Below are 24,285 nucleotides of genomic sequence, written 5' to 3'. Positions count from 1 at the left end.
AAAATTGCATTTTATATAGTAGGCATATATAAATACATATATATATATACATATACACATGTGTATATATAAGTATATATATTTATATAGATATAAACATAAAATTGTGGCTCGTTTTTTTACAATCTAGCAAGTAGCTTAAGATATTATATGCATAGGCTTTGAATTTTTCAAATTTGATTTTGCACATAATTAATTTTAATTATTAAAACTATTCGAAATGTGTGCGGCAAATAATTATCATTAAACATTAATCATTAATCAGACGAATTATTCGAAATGTGTGTATAAAATGAACTAGAACTAAATTAAAAATAGCAAATATAAGATGAGCAAAAATATACACACACATTTATATATATATAGTTAATTTAAAACATTTTGATTTTGCTGGCAGATCATATTTTGTTTGAAAATCGCTCACTAATTATATAGTAGACGATCAGATGAGATCTGATCAGATCAGATTACACTATGCTACAGTATGCAGTGTGCCTATGTCTATGTCTATATGCATAGATACAGCTAAACATTTGATTTGAATAGTTACACTTTTATTTTCTTTCCTTGCAATCATCTGCTCTCAATTTGTTGCCACAAATATCATTTGAACAATTTACTTGCCACTGCTGTATATATATATATATATAACAGACACTATTCATTAATCGTGATCTGATTAAACACTTGTTTATTTTGAACAACGTTTTTTAATATAATGATATAGATATATATATATATATCGATAAATAAATTGAAGCAATCAATTTATGTTCTTAGCCAGTTAAAATGATATTTGCAGCAACAAATTGTGAGCATGTTGCAAGAACTAATTCAATGCACATTTGCCGCACCTAAACAAAAAAAAAAAGTAGCAAAACAAAACTTGAACTGAATATAATACTTGAGAAGTTGGCGTTGGTTTTCTTTCTGTTTTCTGTTTTCTGTTTTATATTTTTCTTTCTTTCTTTTTATGCACTACAATTTGAGGCTTTAGTTTTTTTTTTACCCTATTTTTGTTGCTCTTCGATAGGAATTTCTTTCTTTCTATTTTTGCTTTTTTGCTTCTTGCACTTAAGTTTAGACATGTTGAAAATTGTTGCTTGTTGTTTGTTGCTTGTTGCTGCTGAATCCCACAGATCCAGTTGAATGCGAGAGAGAGATAGTTAGAGCGTAGCATCTGGTCAGGAGAGAAAGAGAGAGAGTGAGAGAAATTAGAGCTGAGATTCAGTTGCAGATGAAATGCATTGATTGCTACCAGAGACTATCTCTGTGTATCGCTGGATAGTCTTTGGTTCTACTCACTGCCGCTGACTCTGGAGGGGATTAGACACGATGCGTTAGATGTGTGGAATCGCTGCGTTTTGGCGGCGGCGGCGGTGGTCGTTTTTTGCGCAGCGCCGCTGTTGCATCCGCCAGAGATGTGGGCGGCGGCACAGCTGGAGCAACTGCGTCCATCATCGCAACCGCCTGTTGCTCCAGTTGCTGCAGTTGGAATTGCGGTTGCTATTCCCGCTCCCGCTCCCATTGCCATTCCCATTCCCATTCCCGTTACAGTTGCATTGGCGGCACCATTGCTCTGGGCATGCACATTCTCATAGAGGGCATACTCGTTGTGGGCATACTCGTAGTGCTCCTGCACCCAGTGACTGACATTGGCCGTCTCCCGGTAGTAGTGCGATGAGTTGGCGCCCGAGTTAAGATTGTGGGCAGCGAGCAGATCCTCATTGTTGAAGTCACGAAAGCCGAGCACCTCGTGCGGCGTTGTTGCCGGCTCCAGTTTGCACTTCTGGGCGACTTGCCACTTCTTGCGCATCACCCGCTGCAGATCCTTGAGGAAGTCGCGTGGCGGATTCGATGCGGACTCCTGCAGACGTTTCGGGGACGTGTTGGCTATGTTCACATCGCTGCCATTCGACAGACGCGACAAATCGCTGCGTGGCGGCAACAGTGGCCCCGGCGAGTAAATCGGCTGTTGTCCCTGTGAGTGATAGACAACGCCGACGGCGCCGCTGAGCGTTGTGCTTGGCGAGCGTTGCGGCAACTGCGGCTCCGGCGAGCACATTTTGCGACGCAACAGCAGGTGAATCGGCAAAGGAGACCTTCTTTTGCACCGGCGCCGGTGGCGGCGCAGCACCAACAGCCGAAGCAATGGTGACACCAGCACCCACCATGGATGCAGGGGGTCCCACATAGTCGGGTGGCGCCTTATAGGGCGGTGCTGCTTTCAACGTTTGCTTCACGGCCGGTTTTATGGGCTTGGCGGGCACAGCGGGCGGCAGTGTGCCATTGCTATTGGGCATGCTCAAACCCACACCCAGGCCCATTCCCATGGCCATGCCCATAGACATGGGCGTTGGCGTCAGCGGCGTGGTTGCCTCCACATAGACCTCTTCGGGTGGCGGCGGCGGCGGCAGCGAGGCCAGCGACAACTGCGATCCATACACATCCTGCTCATCCGCATGCAGGGCCAACGGCAACGGCGGCGGCGGCGGTGGCAGCGAATCCAGCGACAATGTGGACGAGCACATCAGCTCCACATCGCTCAGACAACCCATTTGGATTTGAGCTGCTGCTGCTGCTGCAGCTGCTCCTGCTGCTGTTGCTGGCTTGGCACAAATAATGCTCGGCGTGGGCGTTGGCGTCGAATTGCTGGACGATGATGAGTTGCCACCGTTGCCATTGCCAGCATCTGTGGCCACAACGAGCTCGCGCTGCTTGACGGGCACAACTTGGGGTCGACGCTTGAGGGTGCCACCGTTGCTGCCGTTGCTCTCCTGCGACTTGCGGCGACTGTGGCGACGCGTCAACGTGCCACTGCGCTCCGGCGAACCAGCGCCAGCTGCTGACGAGTCAGCTGCGGTATGCGGCGAGATTGTGGTGCCAACGGCACCCGTCGTTATCTCACCCACCTCCTTCAGTTGGCGCGTCATTGTCGTCAGCGGCAGATTGGGTTTCATGGAGGGTTTGCGTTTGATGGTGCCGGTGGTGAACTCCGAATCGAAGGCATTGTTCTCATCGGAGAGGCAGCCACTGGAACTGGAGCTGGAGGCGCGCGAGATGCGGCCGCTGCTCGAATTGGACATGCTGCTAACGGCCGATGAGACGCTGCCGCATTGCGATGGCACCGCCGACGAGATGCTGCTAATCGATTCGCTGCGCATCGAGGAGGCAAAGGTGCCACTGCCGCTGCCGATGCCACTGCCGTTACCGTTACCGTTGCCACCGACTCCACCCGGTGTCCCATTGCTGCCGCCAGTGGAGCAGAGCTCCTCGATGAGTAGCTTGTGATTGTGCCACAACTGTTTGCCGTATTTACAAATGCGTATCGCAGTCAGCCAACGATCCAAGCTGGCCCCATCCTCGGCGCAGAGCATCTTCAGGCTGCGACACGATTTGCCCAGCGACGAGTCGCCGGCAGCCTTGAATCCAAATGTATAATCCGTTGGCGATTTGCACTTTTTGCGCCAGCCAATGCCCGTGTAGACATTGTGGCCGCTGAACAGAGTCAGACAGACCAAGTCTCTGGCGTTCTTCGTCTTCTCCTTGGGGAAGTAGTAGAGGCCGGAGGGGCGCAACACGAAATGGTGTCGCTTCCATGCCTTCTTCGGGTCCGTTTTCACATAGAGCGGCCCCTCCAACTGCAGCTGAAGCTGGGCGTGCGGCAGCTCAAAGAACTCCTCGAGCAGCATGTGGCGCGTCTGCTCGTCATGCTGGCAGCCCGGCGCCATCTGTGGTCCCGGCAAATAGTGTTCGGGTCGGGCGAATAGCGATACCTTGTCCGAGCGCTGCTGGAAGAGCACACGATTGCCGGCATCCGAGTTCCACGTCATCAGATTATCCACAAGCAGCTCGTGATCCTCAAACAGGCGCTCTAAAAATACACACACACAATATGAGTATATAGATATATAGATAAGTAAATTTGGATAATTCACAAGGCCAGACTTACCCATGTGCAGATCGGCCAAATGCTCGATTAGTGACCACGTCGGCTGCATCTGGACATGATTCTTGTCGGCGAGCAGTCGGGTGACATGGCCACAGACCATACGCTCGTCCACCAGCAGCGACTTGGATGCTCCATCCGCTGTGAAGGCCTTGACAAAGAGTCGCCGGATCGAGGCCGATTCCAGTTTATGCAGCGCCAGCTGAATCTTGGCTGCCTTCGAAGAGGCCAACATTGGTTGCTGCTGATGCTGTTGCAACTTTTGTTGTTGCAGCTGCTGGTGCTGGTGGTGGTGCTGCTGCTGCTGTTGTTGTTGCTGCAGTTGTTGCTGCTGCTGCTGGAGTGAAGTGTTTGAGGAGGCAGAGGATTCGCTGGAGAGCAGCGAGACAGTGTCACTGAATGCCGAATCATTGTCGGGGGATTCGGTGCGGGGTTCGCGTTGCGTGACCACGCCCAGCGTGATGCCCATGCCCATGCCCAGGAGTAGTGTGGCGTTGCCGCCACCAACCGTTTGTGGCACCATGCCGGGGCCAAGTGCCGCATTTGTTGGGGTCATCATCAGCATCAGACCGTTACCGTTACCGTTGCCATTGCCATTGCCATTCCCATTGCCATTCTCGGATATGCCCGATGAGGAGGTCGAGGTGCTTACATCACCCGATATGCTGCTATTTGTGCGTGAATGTGTCCGTGACGATGCCGCCGATATGGAGGCCAAGGCGGGCGGTGGCGGCGGCGGTGGTAGCGGCGGCAATGATGCGCCAACTAAAATACCAGCTGGCGGCGGCGGCGGCGGTGCTGCATTGGCTGCTGCAGCAGCATTGCCGGGAAGAAAGCTCGCCTCGCCATAGGAGATCTGTGCCTCGAGCAAGCTCAGCTCGCCAAGAATCAGATCTAGCTCGGACTCCTGTGTATCCTCCAGATTGGCCATCGAGATGCGATACGAGGCCTTTTGCTGTTGCGTTGCTCCAACTTCCGGCGTCGTCGTCGTCGTTGTCCGTTGTTCGCTGTGCTTGCGCAATTTGACGGCGCCAGCGCCGCTCAAATGTTCACCCAAGCCCAGCAATTTGTGCTGCGGACTACTCCCAGTGGCAACAGTTGCTACTGCTACCGATCCTTCGCCGGCAGCTAGGCCAACGATGATCCCCTCCTGGCTGGCTGGCTGATTAATCTGATTGGGCGACAACAAACAGATTGACAGATTGACAACAGATTAGCAACAGCAATCAATTTATGAATATGATGATTTATTTTCAAAAAGTGGTTCAAATTCAATTGGAATTTATGAAAGAGTTTTGAAAACGATTTGAGTTCGAGATATGATACAATATGAATCAATAATAAGGCCGGCCTACTTGCAACTGTAATCGATTTGACAACATTATCAAAATTCATACACAAAAACAAGTTGGGAGTTGCTACTCCCAAGTTGAACTCGACTACGAGATACCCTACGTCGTTTCAAGTGAACAAAATCTGTATTTGTTATCAGATCTTAATGCGTTGTTTTTACAATTGATCAATAATATTTCTGTCAATAAACTTGAATTGCGAGAAAATAAGTCTGTACAAAAATTGATCGCTAATAGCGCTAATCGAATTTATATATATAAATTAAACTTTATTATACACCTGTCTGGGTGAAGAGAACAATTTCTAGAAACTGCCAGGGAGATACATTGATATCTTACAGATACATAGAGAGTTATAATTAGTATCGAGTGTGTATATTGAATAATTGTTGCTTGCAATGAACAAAAGCAAGTTGATCGCTGACTGGCAACTGGCATCTGTCAGGCATATGAGATATGGTATATGGTATATGGTATATATATATATGCGATATGCCATATGTGATACATAATAAGCACTCTCACTCTCACTCTCTCTCTCTCTCTCTCTCTCTCTCTCTCTCTCTCTGTATCTGTTTATGTAGATCTCTCTCCACACATACCCCGATGCCGCCCTTAATCCACCTACCTAATCAGCGTACGATATTTTGGTACGTGCTCAAGTCTCGATCGCAGCTAAATCAATTGCAGCAGATGCATTTGATCAACTCGAGCTTCGAGCTACACAACAACAACAACAAATAATAATAATAATAATAATAATAATAATAATAATAATAATAATAACAATAAATAAAAACACGTTACACATTTCCGTTTGAGCAGCAGCAGCAGCACACGAAACCAGCAATATATCAATATCTATATATACCTATATATATCTGTGTATACGTCTGGTCTGGCATAAAATAATAATCAAAGCTTAAGCCGCTGCAGCAAAACCCCCCCTTGTCCGCTATACGTCTCCATCTCTTTGGTTGATTGGCACTATTCCAGCTGCAGCTGATTGTTGGTTGAGCTCTTTTTATCGCCTCAACGTTTGTCGCTTAAAGTCTTAAAGCAGTTGTTGTCAGAGTTGGCAATGCTGCCAAGCAATAAGTCACGTACAACACACACACTCTGGCAACAGGCCACAGTACCAGCGAAAGAGAGAGAGAGAGAGACAGGCAAGAGAACTAGAGAGAGGAAGTTGGCAAGAGCAAAAGGAGGCCACAAATCAAAACAAAAGCAAAAACGAATTTTCATCTTGGACCCGTCGACGTTTAGATACCCTTTTTGCGAAATTTGAATTCGCAGCTTGAAATGGTATAATATTATTAACCATAAACTTAAGCAAATTTAAGCAAATTCGTAATTGAATTTTTGCTCATCTTCGATCTATTTTCTGCCTTCAACAAAAAGTTGGACAACTGCCAAGTTAGAATAGATATATATTTAATACTTTGGAGGCCAAAGCGGAATTCTTCAATGCGTCGCAAACTTGGAAAAAGAACTGAAATACCCATTAGCTAACTAGTGTGTAACAAGGGTATCCACAACAGTACACAACACACACACAGATTTGTCGAGACTTCACACTTTCCAGCTGAGGAAGAAGAAGAACAACAACACTATTGTAATAATATTTATACAGTTGTTACACTTAATATCTCAGAAATTCCAAGAGCAAAGCATTAAAGCACATTTCAGCAGAGTTCTCCTCCTCTCAGCGAGTGAGTCACATTTGAGGAGAGCTCGCAATCTGATCACAGGTTGATGAATGAAGATGAATGAACTGTAAAGTGGAATGCGGGCAAATATATACTATACAACAAAAAGAAAGAAAATACCAATTAGCAAAATCCATCACGGCGAGATAAATATAAATTAAATGAAATATAAATAAATAAATGTATATACTGTATACTTAAAACAGATGCCAGACTGTGCCAAAGAAGGAGTAGCCACAGACACACACACACACGCAATCATACACACTCACACACACAAACACCATCCTTGAACTCGTCTCGTCCCGCAGCATCAGCAGCAGCTCTGCTCACTGTAGTTGTGCTTCTTCTGCCACCCCATTCTAAGGCATTTGCACTGCTTGCTGCTTGATGTTAACTGCTTGCGCACACTTAAGCACACTAAGCCACACACACACACACACAAGGGCAAAGAGCCAACGTTTGTAGTTTTCTGATTTACCGCTTGACGTGTTCATTTTGAGCTACATATATATATATATATATATGTGTATGTGTGTGTGTGTGTGTCTCTAACTGACGGCTAATAGCCTGCTTCAACTGCAACTTCAACTTGGCGGCTTTTTAATGCTTGAGTGAGTCATCACAATGATTTTTTTGTTAGTTATTAGAGGGTTAGCGGTAATTGCCACTTGCCAACACATGACACTGACTAAATGACTGAATGACTGACTGACTGACTAAATGACTAAATGACTGACCGCACTCTATTTCTCCCTCTTACGTTATCTATTTAGAGATTTAAGCTTCTTCATGCTTTTGCACTACTTCACAGTGTTGCATAACAAGAAAGAATGTTTAACTTGGACATGTCGCAGATAAGGTGCTCTTGCAAAAGTTTACCATAGATTGAAAAACTCTATGGAACTTGTATGATATAGTAGTCCGATGTTGATAATGTGTTATCCAAATGTTTGCAGCATAATAAGAACGCATAACTCAAGAGTTTGTATAAATAGCAATTCGAGGAACTAGTTTACAAGGAAACAGATGAACTCACGGACAGATGGCCATATCGACTTGGCTACAGATGCTGTCAAAGAATATATATATTCGAATATATCTTACGTTTTGAATGAATATGGAATGAAAGGGGACTAATCATGATCCTATTGAGGTTAATCAACCATCAACCCAAAGTGATGAGCTACGTTGAGAATTGTATATATGATACAAATTATCTTCAAACCTATTCCCAATCTCAATTCCAAACATTTTGAGAGAGGTCCATGTACACAGATTAGATGCGAGATTAAATGTTTTAACGTTTTATCTTGCAATTTTTGGTCGTTTATGTAGAAGGATAGCTCGGCTCAAAGATGAATGAATGATGAGAAGCAAAAATATGAGGAATACGAGGAAGATGAAATCTGAACATTAAGACTAACTGCAGCAATATAAGATGAATTCACATTCAAAACTAGATGAAAACAAAATGTTACTCAACACATTTAGCATATATTATTATATCTTAAGTTGATTTGTTGCACAATTTGCATAAGACTTGTATGCATTTCTCTTAACTTTTCTGAAGACTGTAGAAATTTCAACAATGTGGAAAATTACTCACTTACATATAACTTATAATTAAATGGCAAGGAACTCATTTGTGATTAGTGAAGCAAGTAAATATAAATGAATGTTTGACCTAAGGTTTGTTGAGGTACAAACAAATAAAATAGGCAAATTAAATGAGGTATAAGCATTCTTTTCAGTTTATGCCTTGGTTAACAACATGACATAAGTGACCCATTTCCTGGAATAGCCGGATTAGTTGGCATAACTAGGGATTGGCTTGGGCTTAGTTTAGTTGTTATACCCTGAACCCATTACAAATGTGCGTAAAAAGGGTATAATGCAGTTAGGCATGAGTATGTAACAGACAGAAGAAAGCATCAGCGAAGTATAAATATAAATTCTTGATCAGCAAGAAGAAACGAAATGATCAAGCCGTCTGTCCGTATGTCTGTCTATGTGTATCAACCAATCAAATCAAGTTTATTGCACATTATCGATAATTGCCTTCATTACGCGAATATCGATACAAACCGATTTCCGGTAGCAAAAACCAAGTCGTAATTTTATATAAGTACAGCTTACCAATTGACACATAATATATCTGCACAGGAAACACTCAAGTTATTGTCTCAACATATATTTATATCTCTCATATCTGTGTTCTGTGTATTTAATAGGGTATCTTCTTGTAGAGCTCTCTCTGGGACTGAAGCATTATCCTCTTGTTTAGTTTTATGACAGAGCTTTTAAGCATGACCTCGACAAGCATGTTGCACGTTGCATGTTCTATGTTCATCACATTTGTCATGGTTTGAGTGGGCAACCCTCCCCAAGCGACCAACAAGTGACCTTAAAAATTGACTGGACGAAGGGGGGCCAAAAGGGGCGGAGGAATGGAGCCAAGTTAAGTTAATTTGAGTGACAGGTGTTTCACATTTAGCTAATTGAAAGCTGCGTTTGCAATTGTAATTACTTTTACTCGGAATATAAAATAATAATCATACTAAAACTAAGTAAAAGCTCTCACTCTCTCTCTCTCTCTCACACACACACACTCTTTCACGCTCTATCTTTTTCTCGTTAAGTAAACACTAATAAAAATAACAAACACTTAAGCTAAACTAGCGTGCCAAAGCCAAAGTCCAATGACGTCATGGCTGGGGCGGGGGGAGGTGGGGGGATGAGTGAAGTGGTGGAGAGAGAGCACACACACACCTGGCAAACTGCTCACTTCCTCTGCATACATAATAATAATAAAGCATATAGCAAATATTTTCATGTTTGTCGACATTTACAGCAACTTCCGCAGACAATTAATAAAAATGGCGAAAATAACAAAAACAAACAAACAAAAAACAGCAACAATAAAAAGCATAAAAACAATAAAGCCAAAACTATGGGAATGGGACAAGTGCGTGCAAAGCGCCTGACCAAAAATATAAAAAAAAAACAAGCAAAATATAAATATTAATATACAAAAACATAAATTTGAATAGAAAATTGGAAAAGAAAACAGCATGAAAAATGTTGAGCTCGATGCCAATGCCAAAGTTTTAATACACTTCCTAGACTAATCTATATATATAAAAAAAAAATAGGTTAGGTTAGGAGAAAAGACCCCCCCACTGACCCAGTTGGGCCAGACTTGGACTTTATCACGTTTGAGGCAGCGTGTTGCAATCTCAAATGGATTAGATGAACGTGGCTAGTTTTCCAGTTTGAATAGATAGGAGGGATTCGTTATATAAGATAGATAGAGATAATGATTTGGAATCGCATTCAAATCAAAATTTCTTAAAACCCCAATACGGGAACCAAAATATTATAGGGAAACAACATCATTATAGATCTATCCTGCACCGATTTGTATAATTTGTATACTTTACGTATCAGAGCCGGAACCGCAAGCGGAACCTAAATTCGTTCCGGTTCGACCTTGGTGCCCCCTTGGGGAAACACACAATTTGTATACCCATTGGTAGAGAGGTAGGGTATGCATGAATACATTAATTTGTAGCATTTGATGGCAGCACCAACTCACCTTATAAAGCGAGTCCCAAGCGATTTTCATTTGTTTTTTTTGCATAAATTTTGTTTTTGGTATTGTTGTTGTTGGCTTCTTGCGAATTTTGTCGCTCGTAAAACGAATCTATTCAAATTTCCAACTTCCAAATGGTTATGTGAGCATGGAAGGGGGAAGAGGAGCTTCGGGATGTGGGGGGCCAGAGACATACCATGCTACTGGTTCGTTAAGCAGCTTAATTGACAACCAGGCCAAGTGCGACGAAAGAAACCCAATAGCCAAGAAAAAAATAACTACAAATCTCAATGCAAACCAAGCAATATAAATATTTCAATGTCGTGAAAAATAAAACATAAAACACACACGCAACATACAACACACAACAACTGGAAATTAACGAAATTCAATATCAATTACATTTCAAACATGTATCAAATTTCATATAATAGACAGAATTAAAAACAACAAGACATTGAACCTCTTTTTAAGTACCTTCGGTTTCAATTACGTATTTTAAAAACTTTAAGGAAATATTATAAATGGGAAAAATCCAAATCAAGAGAGTTGCGAAATTCCCATTCCAGCTCAAAACTTTGCAGAGCGTATATATAAGGAGATATATCCAATATACAAATAAGTATATACATATATATTCAGGATCAGATCAACCTTCTCAGGTGTTCTTATAGACATCTTGCAAGACGCATTTGTGGCAAATGCATTGAGCTATTTCTCTATTCAAATAAATAATAATTACTCACATTTAAAGGCAGCATTCGTGGGTTTTATTTAAGAAATCAACAAAACTAAGCCAAACTTGTCTGAAAACTTTCTGAGCCCCACTTGAAATGGTTGATTGATGTCGCTGATATGTAAGTCCAGCAATATGGATTAAATAGGTTTAGTTTGGTTACTTCTAGCTCTAAATTTGATTCATTTCAATGATATAAGTGATTTTATCGAGTGTTATCAATTCCGATCGATTTGACAACACTCACAGATTTTTAGGGATGGAATAGATATTCCAAGCTTAAAGTCTCTCAACATACAACTCCAATTTCTTGGTTGTAATAAAAACTCTCTGCTTATTTCGAATCATTCGATTCGATTTCGATGACAGCTGCATAAGTTTTATGTACGTAGCTTTAGTGTCTCTTTCATCTGCTTCTTCCCACCCCAAAAGTGAAGCGTGATCAAACAAACGAACATGCAACAACTACAACTACAGCTACAGCTACAACAGCAATAAAATTGTTGTATTGCAGGCACAACAACACTCGAAAAGTGAATGGACAAAGAACAAGAAAACGCATTAAAACCAACACGCGACGATCAAAAAAAAAAAAAAAACGACCCTTAAGAACAATGAAGAAGAAGAAAACATCTGTCGTCGCCTGCGAAGAAGAAGAAGAAAGAAAATTAAATCTGCAGCGCAATCTTTTTTTCTCTCTTTTGTAGCTGGAGAGGGTTTGGATTTGGTTTCTCGCTGAGGGGCTGTTTTGCTACCCTAAAGAGTATTTGTAAAGATCACTTTAATTTTGTTGTTCAATTCGCAACGCACTGAAGGAGACATAATCATACACTATGTCTGGGCACAAGCTCATAATTTAAAAATTATTTTTGTAATTGAATCTGGTAAATTTTTGTTTTTTCCTTTTTTTTTAAGAACTACACATAACTGTAAATTGTAATTGCACACTAAGAAAATGAAATGAGACAATAATAAGGTGGAGTTTTTTTTTTCATTTTTTCCCTCTGTGAAAACACGATCTCAAGATAACACTATATATATATATTTATATACATATCTATACATACAGCTGATCTTTAAACTTGGCACTTATGCGACTTTTTGCTCAAAGCAGTCCATGGATAGAAGATTGGCAGAATTGGCCCACTAAATTCAATCAATGAACAATCAGTCGAAACATGAGTTTTAGGTTAGGATTCGATACAGACGTAGACATACATTGTCACCCTATTCTGATAAAATATAACTAGACAAATCTAGACAAAATAATCCATTCGCTGCCAGAGTTCACAGAGATATATGTAATAACATAATATTTCAAACTCTAATATGCAAGGGTATCTAAACTTCAGCGTGCCTAAGGTACACGTTCTTTTTGGTTAGTTGTTGTTGGTCTGTTCCTGTTTCAGTTTCTGTTACCCTCTTTTTTAAGTGACGCGTGTTCAGCAAGCGACGCGTGTCCAGCAGCAACAACAGCAACAATAAATCGGGCTAAGTTTTTTTTGGTTCGGGTTACAATGCATAAGAGTATGCATGTGTGTGTGTGTGAGCGTATCTCAAGGAGTTTTGCGTCTGCCACAAAAGGGGGCAAACAAGCAAGCAAGCAGGCAGGCAGGCAAGGGCACACCGGCTGCGTGTTGCACCTGCCACTTGCTTGGCTCGCTCAAACAATGGCCCAAAAATGGTTATATGATGCCCGATTCGATTCCCCTTCCCCTCATTTGTGGCACCCCCTCCCAAGCGTCTCTTACTCTCATTGTCATCAGTGACGGGAGGACAGATGCACATTTTATGAGTGCTCTCTTTGTGAGTGCTTACACTCAGAGAAATTGGTGACCAGTTGATAAAATGCTCATCTCGAGAGAGAGAAAGAGAGAGAACTCGACTAGCAGATATGTTCAGTATGAAATACGTTTTATGTCCATACGTTGCAACTGAGCTGAGGACAGAGGCACCAGACCAAGTCTCAGTCTCAGATGAGCCAAATGTCTTCTAACTGAATATAATTAAAAACGATTTAGGCAATAATCAGAGCAAAGTAATCTGGACTAAGAGGTCAACTAGCTAAACTAGGTAGGTCTAGAAGGGGTCACAATATACGAAATTATCGATAACATTATCGATAACAATAAAATGAAATAAGAAAATCTATAAGTCTCTAGCTCTTATAATCCTCTTTTAATCGATGTGCTGCTGCCAGCTTTCAAAACTTTAGTTTTAAATGCTTTTGTCAGATTCTGAATGGGTTCACAGGTTATCAAAGTATTCAAACTTAATGTGTCGATAAATGGAATGTCTTTTAAGCAACAACAATTCACATCTTGAAATTGAATATTAACTCGAATTTTACCTTTTGGAGGTAAAAAGACGACGGAGGCTGATCCCTAATCTAATCCCTAATCCCTAATCTAATCCAACCCTAGTCAACTAACTAAGATCAAGTTGAAATATTCAATTTATCTTCAAGTGTAATCAGGCATCGTTTTCATTTGTTTTGCACCCGCAGCATATATATGCATATATGTATATATATATATATATATGTATATATATATATAAATGAGTTGTGTAATTTGATACCTAAAGCGTACTCCTCTATAAGGGTTAGTTGGTCGACTCATACACACACATACATACGTACACTTTTAGTATAATTGGTGTCTTTGGTAGCATCATCAATCACTTGTTGATTTCGTTTTGTTTAAAAGCCCATCGTTGCATTATAAATCATATTTTGAAAGCAACACAAAATTGTCTATGTAATGAAATATAAGTGCATATAAATCTATATATGATTACATGCTTCCAATAGAAACAGAAAGAACTTCCCAAGCAACACACAGTCCACCCCACCCCATCCAACTCCATCCCATCCCATCCACTGCCCCTCTCTCTGTCACTCTCGCCCGCCCCATTCTTTATTGCCATTGCTGACAAATTTTTATTGTAGCTCAATCAAATTACAAGTCGCTTTTTTTTGCCGCATGTTCTTTTTTGTTGTTCTGCGTTGCATGCTCAGCTCGGAAAAACACCAAAAACTCCACAAAAACAGAGCTGGCAGCATTTTCGGTCACGCAGTTTGAAGCGGGTTGGGGTTGGAGGAATGGGGTGTCGCTAGTGCATAAGAATAAAAATGAGCAAATGAAACGTTGTCTGAGTCAGCTGTTTCCAGCTGGCAGCTGGGAAACTAGAGGAAACGAACCGTGGAAGCGTCATATGGAAAACCAGTGAATGTGTTTCTGTTTTTCCAATGGACATATGGACATATGTAGTTCTTGCTCTGATTCTCACTTTAATTAGGAAACGCTAATACAAAATATATACACATTGTAGTATATTAAATATATTTATAGTTTGTGCGCATTTCAAATACGAAACACAAGAAATTTTTTTACATACATATTCATAGGTATTATATTTTCAATTTTTAATTTTCAACATGGCTCGCATTTAAAACTTGATCAATTTCTATCAAGCTCTCACATAAAATCCACCCACAGTTTAGTTAAGATTAGTTTTGTTTTTTTTTTTTTTTTTGGAATCGCATGGAAAGCAATTAGGCGTGGAATGCGGAACAGTAAAATATGCTTAAAGACCACATAAATTAAGCATGCTACACATACATTTACAACTAAAGTGATATGTAGTATCATATAATATAAATACATATATGTATATATATATACATTCATATATGTATATATATATACATTCATATATGTATATATATATATTTATATATATACATGTGTCTGTGTGTGTGTGTTTGTGTTTCTGCTCAATTTACTGATGTTTATTATTGCGAGCTTTAGACGAAGTCAAGTGCTGCACTTAATTAGCCAAAGGCGGCCTGGGAAACAGACAAATGAAAATGGAAATGGGTATTGGAATGGATATGGGAACGAAACGGATTGCAAACATATACATATGCATTATGCATGCGACACACACATACACACACATACATTTTGCAACGATTCGTTTCGTTTTAATTTGTATTATTTTTATGTAATACATTTGGCCAGGCAGGAAATGCCAAGCGCAAAATGTTTATTTATTCTATTTTGTCTTTTGAGAGATCTATAGCCGCAGCAGCAGCGAAAGCGACAGAGAGAAAGACGAAAACTGTGCAGAGAGTTCAATGCGCTAAATAATAACAGCCAGATGCATGTGCGTGTGTGTGTGTAATAGTGTGTGAGAGAGCTGTAGCAAAATGCAATCTATTAGAGAAATTGGGTCACTGACTGCACACCCACATTGGTAGCGGCGTTGGTATTGGTATTGGTAACACACAGAGCCCGATCCAATCCGATCCGATGCGAAGAAGAAGCAGGCAAGCAAAGCAACAAGCAACAACGTGTTTTATCGTGTTTAAATATATCATTTTAATTTTACAAATGCCCCAGCAGCAGCGACACCAAAAAGAAACGAACAAAAAAAAACCGCAGCTAAAAATACTTAACAAATAATGCGCTAATTTTGTAATGCAAAGAAATAAGCGCGCGCGAGAGAGAGAGAGAGAGAGAGTGACGGAGTCTCACAGTGATTGCAATACATTCAGTTCCATGTTCAATAATGCAATATAAATCGCAAAATGTATACAAATTATTTATCTTATTGCGAATATTATTGAGAAACTAATTAATTTTCATCTTAATATAGTACAGCTGAAGAAGTGCCCTTTTTATATGTTTGAGTATATTCTGACCTCCACTGTATTACATACAAGCGAATTAATCGTTGTTTCCTTCTTCCTGCCTGCTTCCGACAGCAAGAACAACACAGATGAAATCAGAAAAAAAAAGTGCACAGGGTCAATAATATGATGCACAGAATGGGAGAGGGGGGTGGAGAATATGTATGAATGCATATAATTACACATACTTGTACACATATGTATACGCATGTATGATGTGTGTGTGTGTGTGCAGCTCAATAGATACGACAAACAGATAGCTAAATTGACAAGGGTCTATGGGGAAGAAGAGTGGAGGAGGAGGACGAGGAGGAGGCGGGCGATGCGCAACGAAGCGTCGTGTGAAGCAACAAGCCAAGTACATAATTTCGAAATGAATATGGCGACAAAAGAATTTTAAATATGTATGCTTGTGCGTGTGTGTGTGTAAGCACACATTTGTTTCCCCCCATTTCGGTTCCTAAACGGAAACAAACGATAATAAAATATTTACAGCAACAACAACAGCAACGCACGACGAAAAACATTGAAACATTGAAAAAAATATGTTTGAACTGGAGAATACCCTGTAAGTAGTATTAGTAGTAGTATTATATACCAAATTTGTACGATCTACTTATGAAAGTTATGTTTTTTTTTTTTTGCTTTTTGGTAAGACAATTAAAAAAATCAATTGTAGATCTTCAGTATATCGTCTTTTCCACTTGTCTAATGAGTACAGGGTATAATAAATAACAGCGGCAGTAGCAAGATGTCGTCGCATAATCGCGTCCGCAGTAGCCGCATAAATATTTAAGAGGCAAACTCAGGCAGTGTCGCCATCAACGAGTTAAATTGAGACAAAGACAAAGCGCAAATCAGAGCACAGCAAAAACAAAAGCAAAACAGAGCAGAGCAAAAGCAAAGCCATAAGCCATAAGCAGCAAGGCGTGTAATAAGAATCATAAAAAGTAAAGCACTAAAAAGAAACAACAACAACAACAATAGTAATAACGGCAATGGCCATGTGCAGAAGTCATATGGGTGCTGCTGCGTCAACAACAACAACACGAGCAGCAGCAGCCGCAATAAGAATGCGCTCAAATTAGCGATTTAACTTCTTGCTTTGGCAACCTCCATCTTCGTCTCCGTCTTTGTCTACGTCTTCGTCATCGACGTCGTCGCACAGTGGGCCAAGGCAAAGCCTTGCGGGCCAAACTGGATAGGCGTAAGATGTATGATTAGAGATTATGAAATGGGAAGTAAAAATAAAAATTGAAAAAATAAAAAACGAAACACATTGCAACACATCAAAATACATTCTTTGTACACGAAGCCAGACAAATTGTAATTCAAACGCACATCGAATCGAACACAAGAAAAACTGCTTGCCTTGGAAGCAGTGCATTATTAGAAGTGTCTAAAAATATGAAGAGAACAATATCAATTAAGTTTAGTGCAAGGCAATATATATACACACATACATATACATATGCACATACGTCGCAATAAAAAAAAGAAAAAACACTCAAGAGCGCATTGCAACAAACACAAATGCAACTACAAAGTTCAAGTGGAATGCGTTAATAAAAATTTCGATTTTATAATTGATGGATACTATTTAAGCACTTCTTGACTAAAGGGCCTATTTTAAATTACCAAGACAAAGAGGGCGGGGGGAATATATTTCTTATCGTTCGTCATTTTCCATTTTGTTCGTTCGTAAAAATCAGCTGCTTTGCGAATTGCTATTCAAAATTTGAGCACTGTAAAACATTACATACAAATACATATGCACATGCATGTCTGTGTGCGTGTGTGTGCAGCGGGAAATGTAATTAAAAAGAGTTGAGCAAATATTTGACGAACGTGCAGAGAAGCAATTAAACGGCAACAACACAACCACAACCACCAATAATAATAATAATCACAAGAACAACAATGCCGAGAATGAGAGACCGATAGAGAGAGCGAGAGTGCCGTTACTCAGAAGATGCGAATGCGGGTGGTGTTGGCGGTGGGATGGCAGGATGGGATGACGCACACACACACACACACACTGAGACCACATGACTCGGCAAAAAAGAAGAAGAAAACCCAAAAACCGGCAAAAACATGAGACTAGACTGGACGGCGTTGCCATATCCAAAAACAACACATTTTTAGCTGCCGCATGCAGAAAAGTTGAATGAAACTAACACACACACAACATACACAGAATAGATGCGGGTGCTTGTAGTAAAGATAAGGCACAAAATGAAACGAAAAATGAAGTAAACAATAATAAAAGCATAAGGCAGATGGCATATGGAATATAGACCCCATGCTTGTTTAGCCCCTTCCCCCACACCCCATTTGATTGGAAGCTAAAAGCAAATAAACTGGAGTCGATGTGCAACCGCCCTCGCCACACACACACACACACTGACAAGACAAAAGCAAAACGCATTAACTGCCAAAAAACAAAAACAAACAGAACTCTTTTAGCACTCTCTCTCTCACTCTCTCGCTCTCGCTCCTGTGGTGCGCTCGCCTGTCTCGCCGCTTAACAGAGCTTTGGCAGGGAAGTCAACAGGGTTGTTTGCCGTAATATATATGAATGTATTGCAGTACATGCATATATATATATATATATATATATTTATATATGTGTTGTGTGCTCTTACCGCGTCAATGTTAACGTCAATTCGATTTCGATTGCCAGCAGCAGCACGGCTCTGTTATTGTTGTTGTTCTTGTTTGTATTTAGCTCGTCAATTAAAAAAGGCACTTTTAATTATTGCTTCATTTCACACGCACTCGTTTGTATGCATGTGTGTGTTTTATAAACAAAAGCAGCTGGAGTTAATTGCTTTTGTTGTTTTCGACTGCACAAGGAACTTAATAAACTTCAAAATACACACACAATAAAAACAACAAAAATATATTATAAGAACAACAAGAGCGTGGCGACACAAAAAACAAAATTACCGGAATTATGTGCTAAGAACGTGAAGAAAAAAAAGGCGTTGAATTTATACGACACAACAAGAAAAAAAACACGAACTTTAACAAAGTTGTCGTCGCCTTTTGATTTCCGCGCGCGCTTTACAATTTACAACTTATTTGATGATTTAGCTTTTTATTTATTTTTTTTTTTATGTGGCTGTCCCGTCTCGTTTATCCGCTGCGCTCCGTTGTCGTCTCGTGCGCGCCTCGGTCGAGAAACAAATGCGAGAAGCGACGGCGACGCGCTCACTGTAAGCCTCGCTCCCTCCCTCTCTGACAGACACACGCGCTCTTTGCATGGCGACACGGCTGTGAAGGTAACGCATGGCAGAGACGTATGACGTCACGCTCTTTTAATTTTTTTATATTTCAATTTGTAATTTTTGATCTTGCAACGAAAATGCGTAACTGTTGGTTTCTATTTCTATTTATTTGCTTGTTTGGTAAGAAAAGCACTCGAGTGAAATATATGTCAATTTATTTTATTATTAATTATGCACATATTTGATTTTTGCGTGCGATCATAAGATAATTAACAGATCCAATATTGTCCCAATATTATTTAGCTGTGTGCATAAAATAATTAGGTCAACTTTTACACATAAGTTATGGAATACAAATTTTTTGCTGGGTAATCTTCTTATGCTAAAAGTGCTGCCCATGTTGCATGCCCAGCTCAGCTGGGCAGCACTGGCAACAACAACAGCAACAAGAACAAGCAAAAGAGAACAGCAGGCGTTAGCAGGACCCAAAACCTGGTTGGTGCATATGTGCCGTTAGTCGTCGCATGCTGCGAATATGCATATATATGTGTGTGTGTGTACGCATCCTTGAGGCATTCAATGTTAATCGCTGTTTGCAGCTTGACCATTTCTCTTTCTTTTTTGTTTTTGGGCAAGAAACAAGAACAAAGCATGAGGCACGTAGTTGCAGCAGTTATTTATTTTATTTTATTGCAGTCACGTAGCGCTAAACGCACTTTGTGGGAGAGAGAGAAAGACATGGGAGGGGAGTGGGTATGAGAAAGATATTTACGCGATGCGGCAAAAACAAAAAGAACACAGACAGACAAACACCAGCAGCAAAAGACGGCTTTTCCTCTTCTTCAAGTCCATTCCCTGTTGTTGTTATTGTCTGTGCTGTTTTTTTTTCCTGTTGTGTTTTGCCTTTGTATAAACAATTTCATTTTGAACTTATTTCACTCATTCCCTGGCACTTGTTGTTGTTGTTGCCTTAGAATATTTTATGCATGGTGAAAGTAATGGGCAAAAGTTCGGACCATGTACAAAAAACGGCAATTAAACTGTTCGTAATTCTTTCTCCACTCTCTGATTGCGGGTTGTTCTTCTTCTTCTCTGTCAGATACCCTCTATGCATGCCATATGTAGAACGGGTTATATCAATTATGTGAAATAGTCATTTGTTTTTTTTGTGCTCCTTTCACTATTTACTAGTAGACTGAAAAAATAATTAATAATGCTATATATGCAATGTACTACTTTTTTTTATTACCTTTTCATTTCTGTCTTACATATTTTTCACAGCGTTTCTTTCCTTTTCTATTAAAATATTTTTTTCATTTTATTCATATTTTTGAATTTGTGTTAAAGCACGGAGTATATTCCAGTCGGCTACAACTCACTGGAGTGCACTCTTACGTATTTTCCTTGCGTTTCTTTTTTATTTTGTTTTTTTTTTTTTACTTGTATTTCTTTAGTCGCCGCAGCAGCCGTCGAGCGATTAATCATCAGTTGGTTAAATAGCCTTTTGAGTCATTCGTTTTCCCAGCCGTTTGCCGCCTTTTTGCGAACTTAGCTAAGATGGCCAAACCAAACACACACACACACATATATATACATATATATATATATATAATGTGTGTGTAAACTTTGTACCTGTCAACAACTGCCGTCCTCAACCCGCTGCGACTCCTCTACACACACAGAAACACATCCAATTAGCATAAAATGTCTTAAATTATTTATGCACATGGCGAGTAGTCAGCCACGCCCCCGTTTCCCCACCCCCCAGGCCATCAGCCCACACGCAGCCGAAGACAATTGCAAAAGGAAACAAAAGCGAACAAAAACCCACAAGAAACGTCGACTGCGCTGCCCGAGTTACTCATATGTAAAATATCTAATAAGAAAACCAATATGAAAACTGCAAGAGGAGCAGCGTCGACTGCGACGCAGGCAGCGAAACGCAACGCAAAGCAAAGCATTTTTGTGTGGGGGCGAATGCAAAGTGGAAGTAAAAGAGAGAAATAATACTTAGGCATACATATGTATGTATATACCTGTAACAGTGTGTGTGTATAAACTTACATTTGTTGCTGTTGTTGTTGTTGCTGCAAGGCAGTTTAGCGTATTTTGTTGCTGCTTTTGATGATGTTGATGTTGTTGTTTTTGTTGCTGTTGTAATAGTTGCTGCTGCTGCGCGGCAAGAGCACCACAATCCATATTACGACAGCACCAATGGAGGGGTGGGGTGGGGGAGGTCGGTATGGGTTGTTATAAGAAATCCAACAAGAGGGAATAATGGAAGCGATCTGATTCGATGGCGCTCTCTCTCTCTCCTTGGCGCCTCCTTCTATTCCCGCTCTCTCCGTCTCTCTGATCAGTTTGGCAATTGCGTTTTGTATTACAGTTACAATTGTTGCGTTGTGCGGAATTGGAAACCCGTTGCACTTATTTCAATTTTCTGTTAAATTTGCATTTCTCTTTCGTGTTTCGTACTTTGTGCATTCCCATGCATTCTTAAACCGCTTCCTTTGATTGCCCTTCTCCTCGTTGTTGTTGTTACTGGTGGTGCTGCTGCGTAGGCGAATGCTGTTACTCCAACAACAACGACACGATTTCAACGACACGAACGACCGAGCGAACAGACGAACGAGCAACGAACGACGAATGCCGAACACGAAGTTTAAACGATGCTGCTGCTGCTGCTGCTCGTACACCCACACACACATGCATGCAAATGTCTCTTTGTGTGATGCGTTTTCGGGTTGTCTATGTACGTATATGTATATATATTTATATATATATTAAGTATATATATATATATATATGTGTGTGTGTGTGTGCGTTGCTCAATATGTACTCCACTCCAACTACAAACTGCAACTGAAGTGCCGTTCCGTTGCTGCTGCTGCTTCTGCAGTCGCTTTTACTTCATTTTTCCTGTCGTTTCTGTTATTCCTCGCCATCAACTGTTTCCATGTATGCATGTGTGTGTGTGTGTGTGTATTACGTTTTTTGGGTGTAGTCAGTCAGCCTTTTTCTTATTGTTGTTGTTGTTATTGTAGCTACTCTGGTTGTTGTAGTTGCTGCTACTGTTGCGCTGATTGCATCTGATATCCATCTTAAAATCTAAGAATTGCATTCACCTTTTTCGAATTTGACACAAACAACAATTACACTAATCAGACATATGCATCAATATATATATGCATTTTTTTGCATTTGCAATGTATGCTTCATTTATGTTAGAACCGAAAAAAATAAACAAATAGTCCTATTGAGCTACGAAAAAAACACCCGTGCGTAATTTCCACGAATTTACGTTTGTCGTGCGTTCGCTGTTAACTGGGGATGTTCATATCGCATCGATATCTATCGATATTGGAGACTCGAGCTTGCGATATCAAATTATATATTTATCACAGAACATATCGATATACAATACTGATTTAATAAAAAAAAATTAATAAATCCATTTGTTTGAACAACCCGAGCAGTGACGGACGACCGTATGCAGCAGAGTGACAAATTCGAACTTACCGTTTCGAGTTAATACGTCGATTACATATCGATGCTACTTCTCGAATAATAATTACGTACGTTCAAACTCGCTTACGTTACTTTACTAACATTTCCAATACGTTAATCAGTATGCGCTCTTTTAACTGCAAATTCAATTAATCGAATATTTATTTGATAAACATTATATATTTATATTTGTACTTACGTTTACATTGTATTAACATGCGGAAAGCCCGTTAAGTACTCAGATGGCACTGTTTAAATTATGCAGGCATGTTATCTATATTTTGACCAATACTACTCATTAGTTCGTCCATTTTGACGTTTAACAGTGCGCGCCAACTGTTACACAAATTCAAAAAAATACTTTGGTTTTTTTTTTAATTTTGTCACGTTTTTAATTATCATACCGTTTATATTTACTTATTTACATTATGATTTCAATTTGTCAACTGTCAGTATTTTTGTATTTTTTTTTCATTTTTTTTCCTCTTTCATTCACTTAACACTAAGACTTCGGGTTTCAGTTTGTTTTTTTCGTGTTTTTCCATTTTGTCTTATTTTACTTTTGTTTTGTTTTATATAAAAAAAAAACACGCACATAATAATTGTAGTTGTTGTTTCTGTGTTTCGTTTGCTTATACATATGTGCATACATATGTATCTATACACATATAGTATAGTATATATATATATATATATAATATTATATATATTCAGTGTAGTTTTTGTTGATTTAGTTTACATTGCTAAATTGTTTGTTTGTTTTGTTTGTGGTTTTCGTGTTTTACTCTTCTTTTCTTTTCTTTCTATGTTGATGGTTTGTTTTTATTTCAGTTTTACTTTTGATTTTGTGTTTTCTATGCTTTTGTTTCGGAAACGGAAGTGTTCGAATCGAAACTTAACTTGAATAACAACAAAAATCTATCGACATTATTACGGTAGTTTTTCTTTCTCTTTCCACTTCTGCTTCTCCTTCTTCTTCTTCTAATAAACATCGGCCAGCGCCTGCTTCGCTATATCTCTATATGGTATATATAGGTTGTGGGCGTGGTTTGCACTTAAAAATTGTCTAAGCAAAAATGATTTCGTTTCAAGTACATATATATATATATATATATAATGTGTATAGTTTTTCTTTTGCGCTATTTCTTTATCTGTATCTGTATCTCTTTAACACGTTCATTCTTTACAAATTCACAACGTAATTATTAAATTATCGGTTAAAATGTTTAATTTTTTTTGCTTTTTTTTTTTGTTGGTTTTTTGTATATAAATATGTTTCAAGCAAAAAAAAAAACATAAAATATATGTATAAATAATAAAAATGGTTAATTTTTACAACAGAAAAAAAAGTTAAAATTTTCAAATTGTTGTTGCAGTTGCAATACTTTTCGAGTTTATATAGTTAATAATATATATATATATATTATACATGATATTTTGGGGCTTTTGACAAATCAACAAAATTAATTTAACTTCATAATGAAACAAAAAATAAACAGAATAAACAACTA

The 24,285-nt window shown here is 39.7% G+C and overlaps 1 protein-coding gene across 1 annotated transcript; it reads right to left on the bottom strand.

Annotated features, from left to right (window-relative positions):
- Window positions 1-1,326: 1,326 nt before the first annotated feature.
- LOC6566176 (ras-associated and pleckstrin homology domains-containing protein 1) lies at window positions 1,327-21,349 on the bottom strand. The gene is given in 5 exon segments (XM_032738935.1): window positions 1,327-1,470; window positions 1,562-2,081; window positions 2,083-3,874; window positions 3,953-5,120; window positions 21,332-21,349. Coding segments are annotated over 4 exon segments (3,384 nt in total). The 5' UTR covers window positions 4,881-5,120; window positions 21,332-21,349.
- Between the last annotated feature and the right edge of the window lie 2,936 nt (window positions 21,350-24,285).

The sequence above is a fragment of the Drosophila grimshawi genome, unplaced genomic scaffold (genome assembly GCF_018153295.1).
Source record: "Drosophila grimshawi isolate 15287-2541.00 unplaced genomic scaffold, ASM1815329v1 contig_848, whole genome shotgun sequence".
NCBI classification, from domain to species: domain Eukaryota; kingdom Metazoa; phylum Arthropoda; class Insecta; order Diptera; family Drosophilidae; genus Drosophila; species Drosophila grimshawi.
Note: the sequence above shows the minus strand (reverse complement) of the source record. Positions and strands in the feature narration are given on the sequence as shown.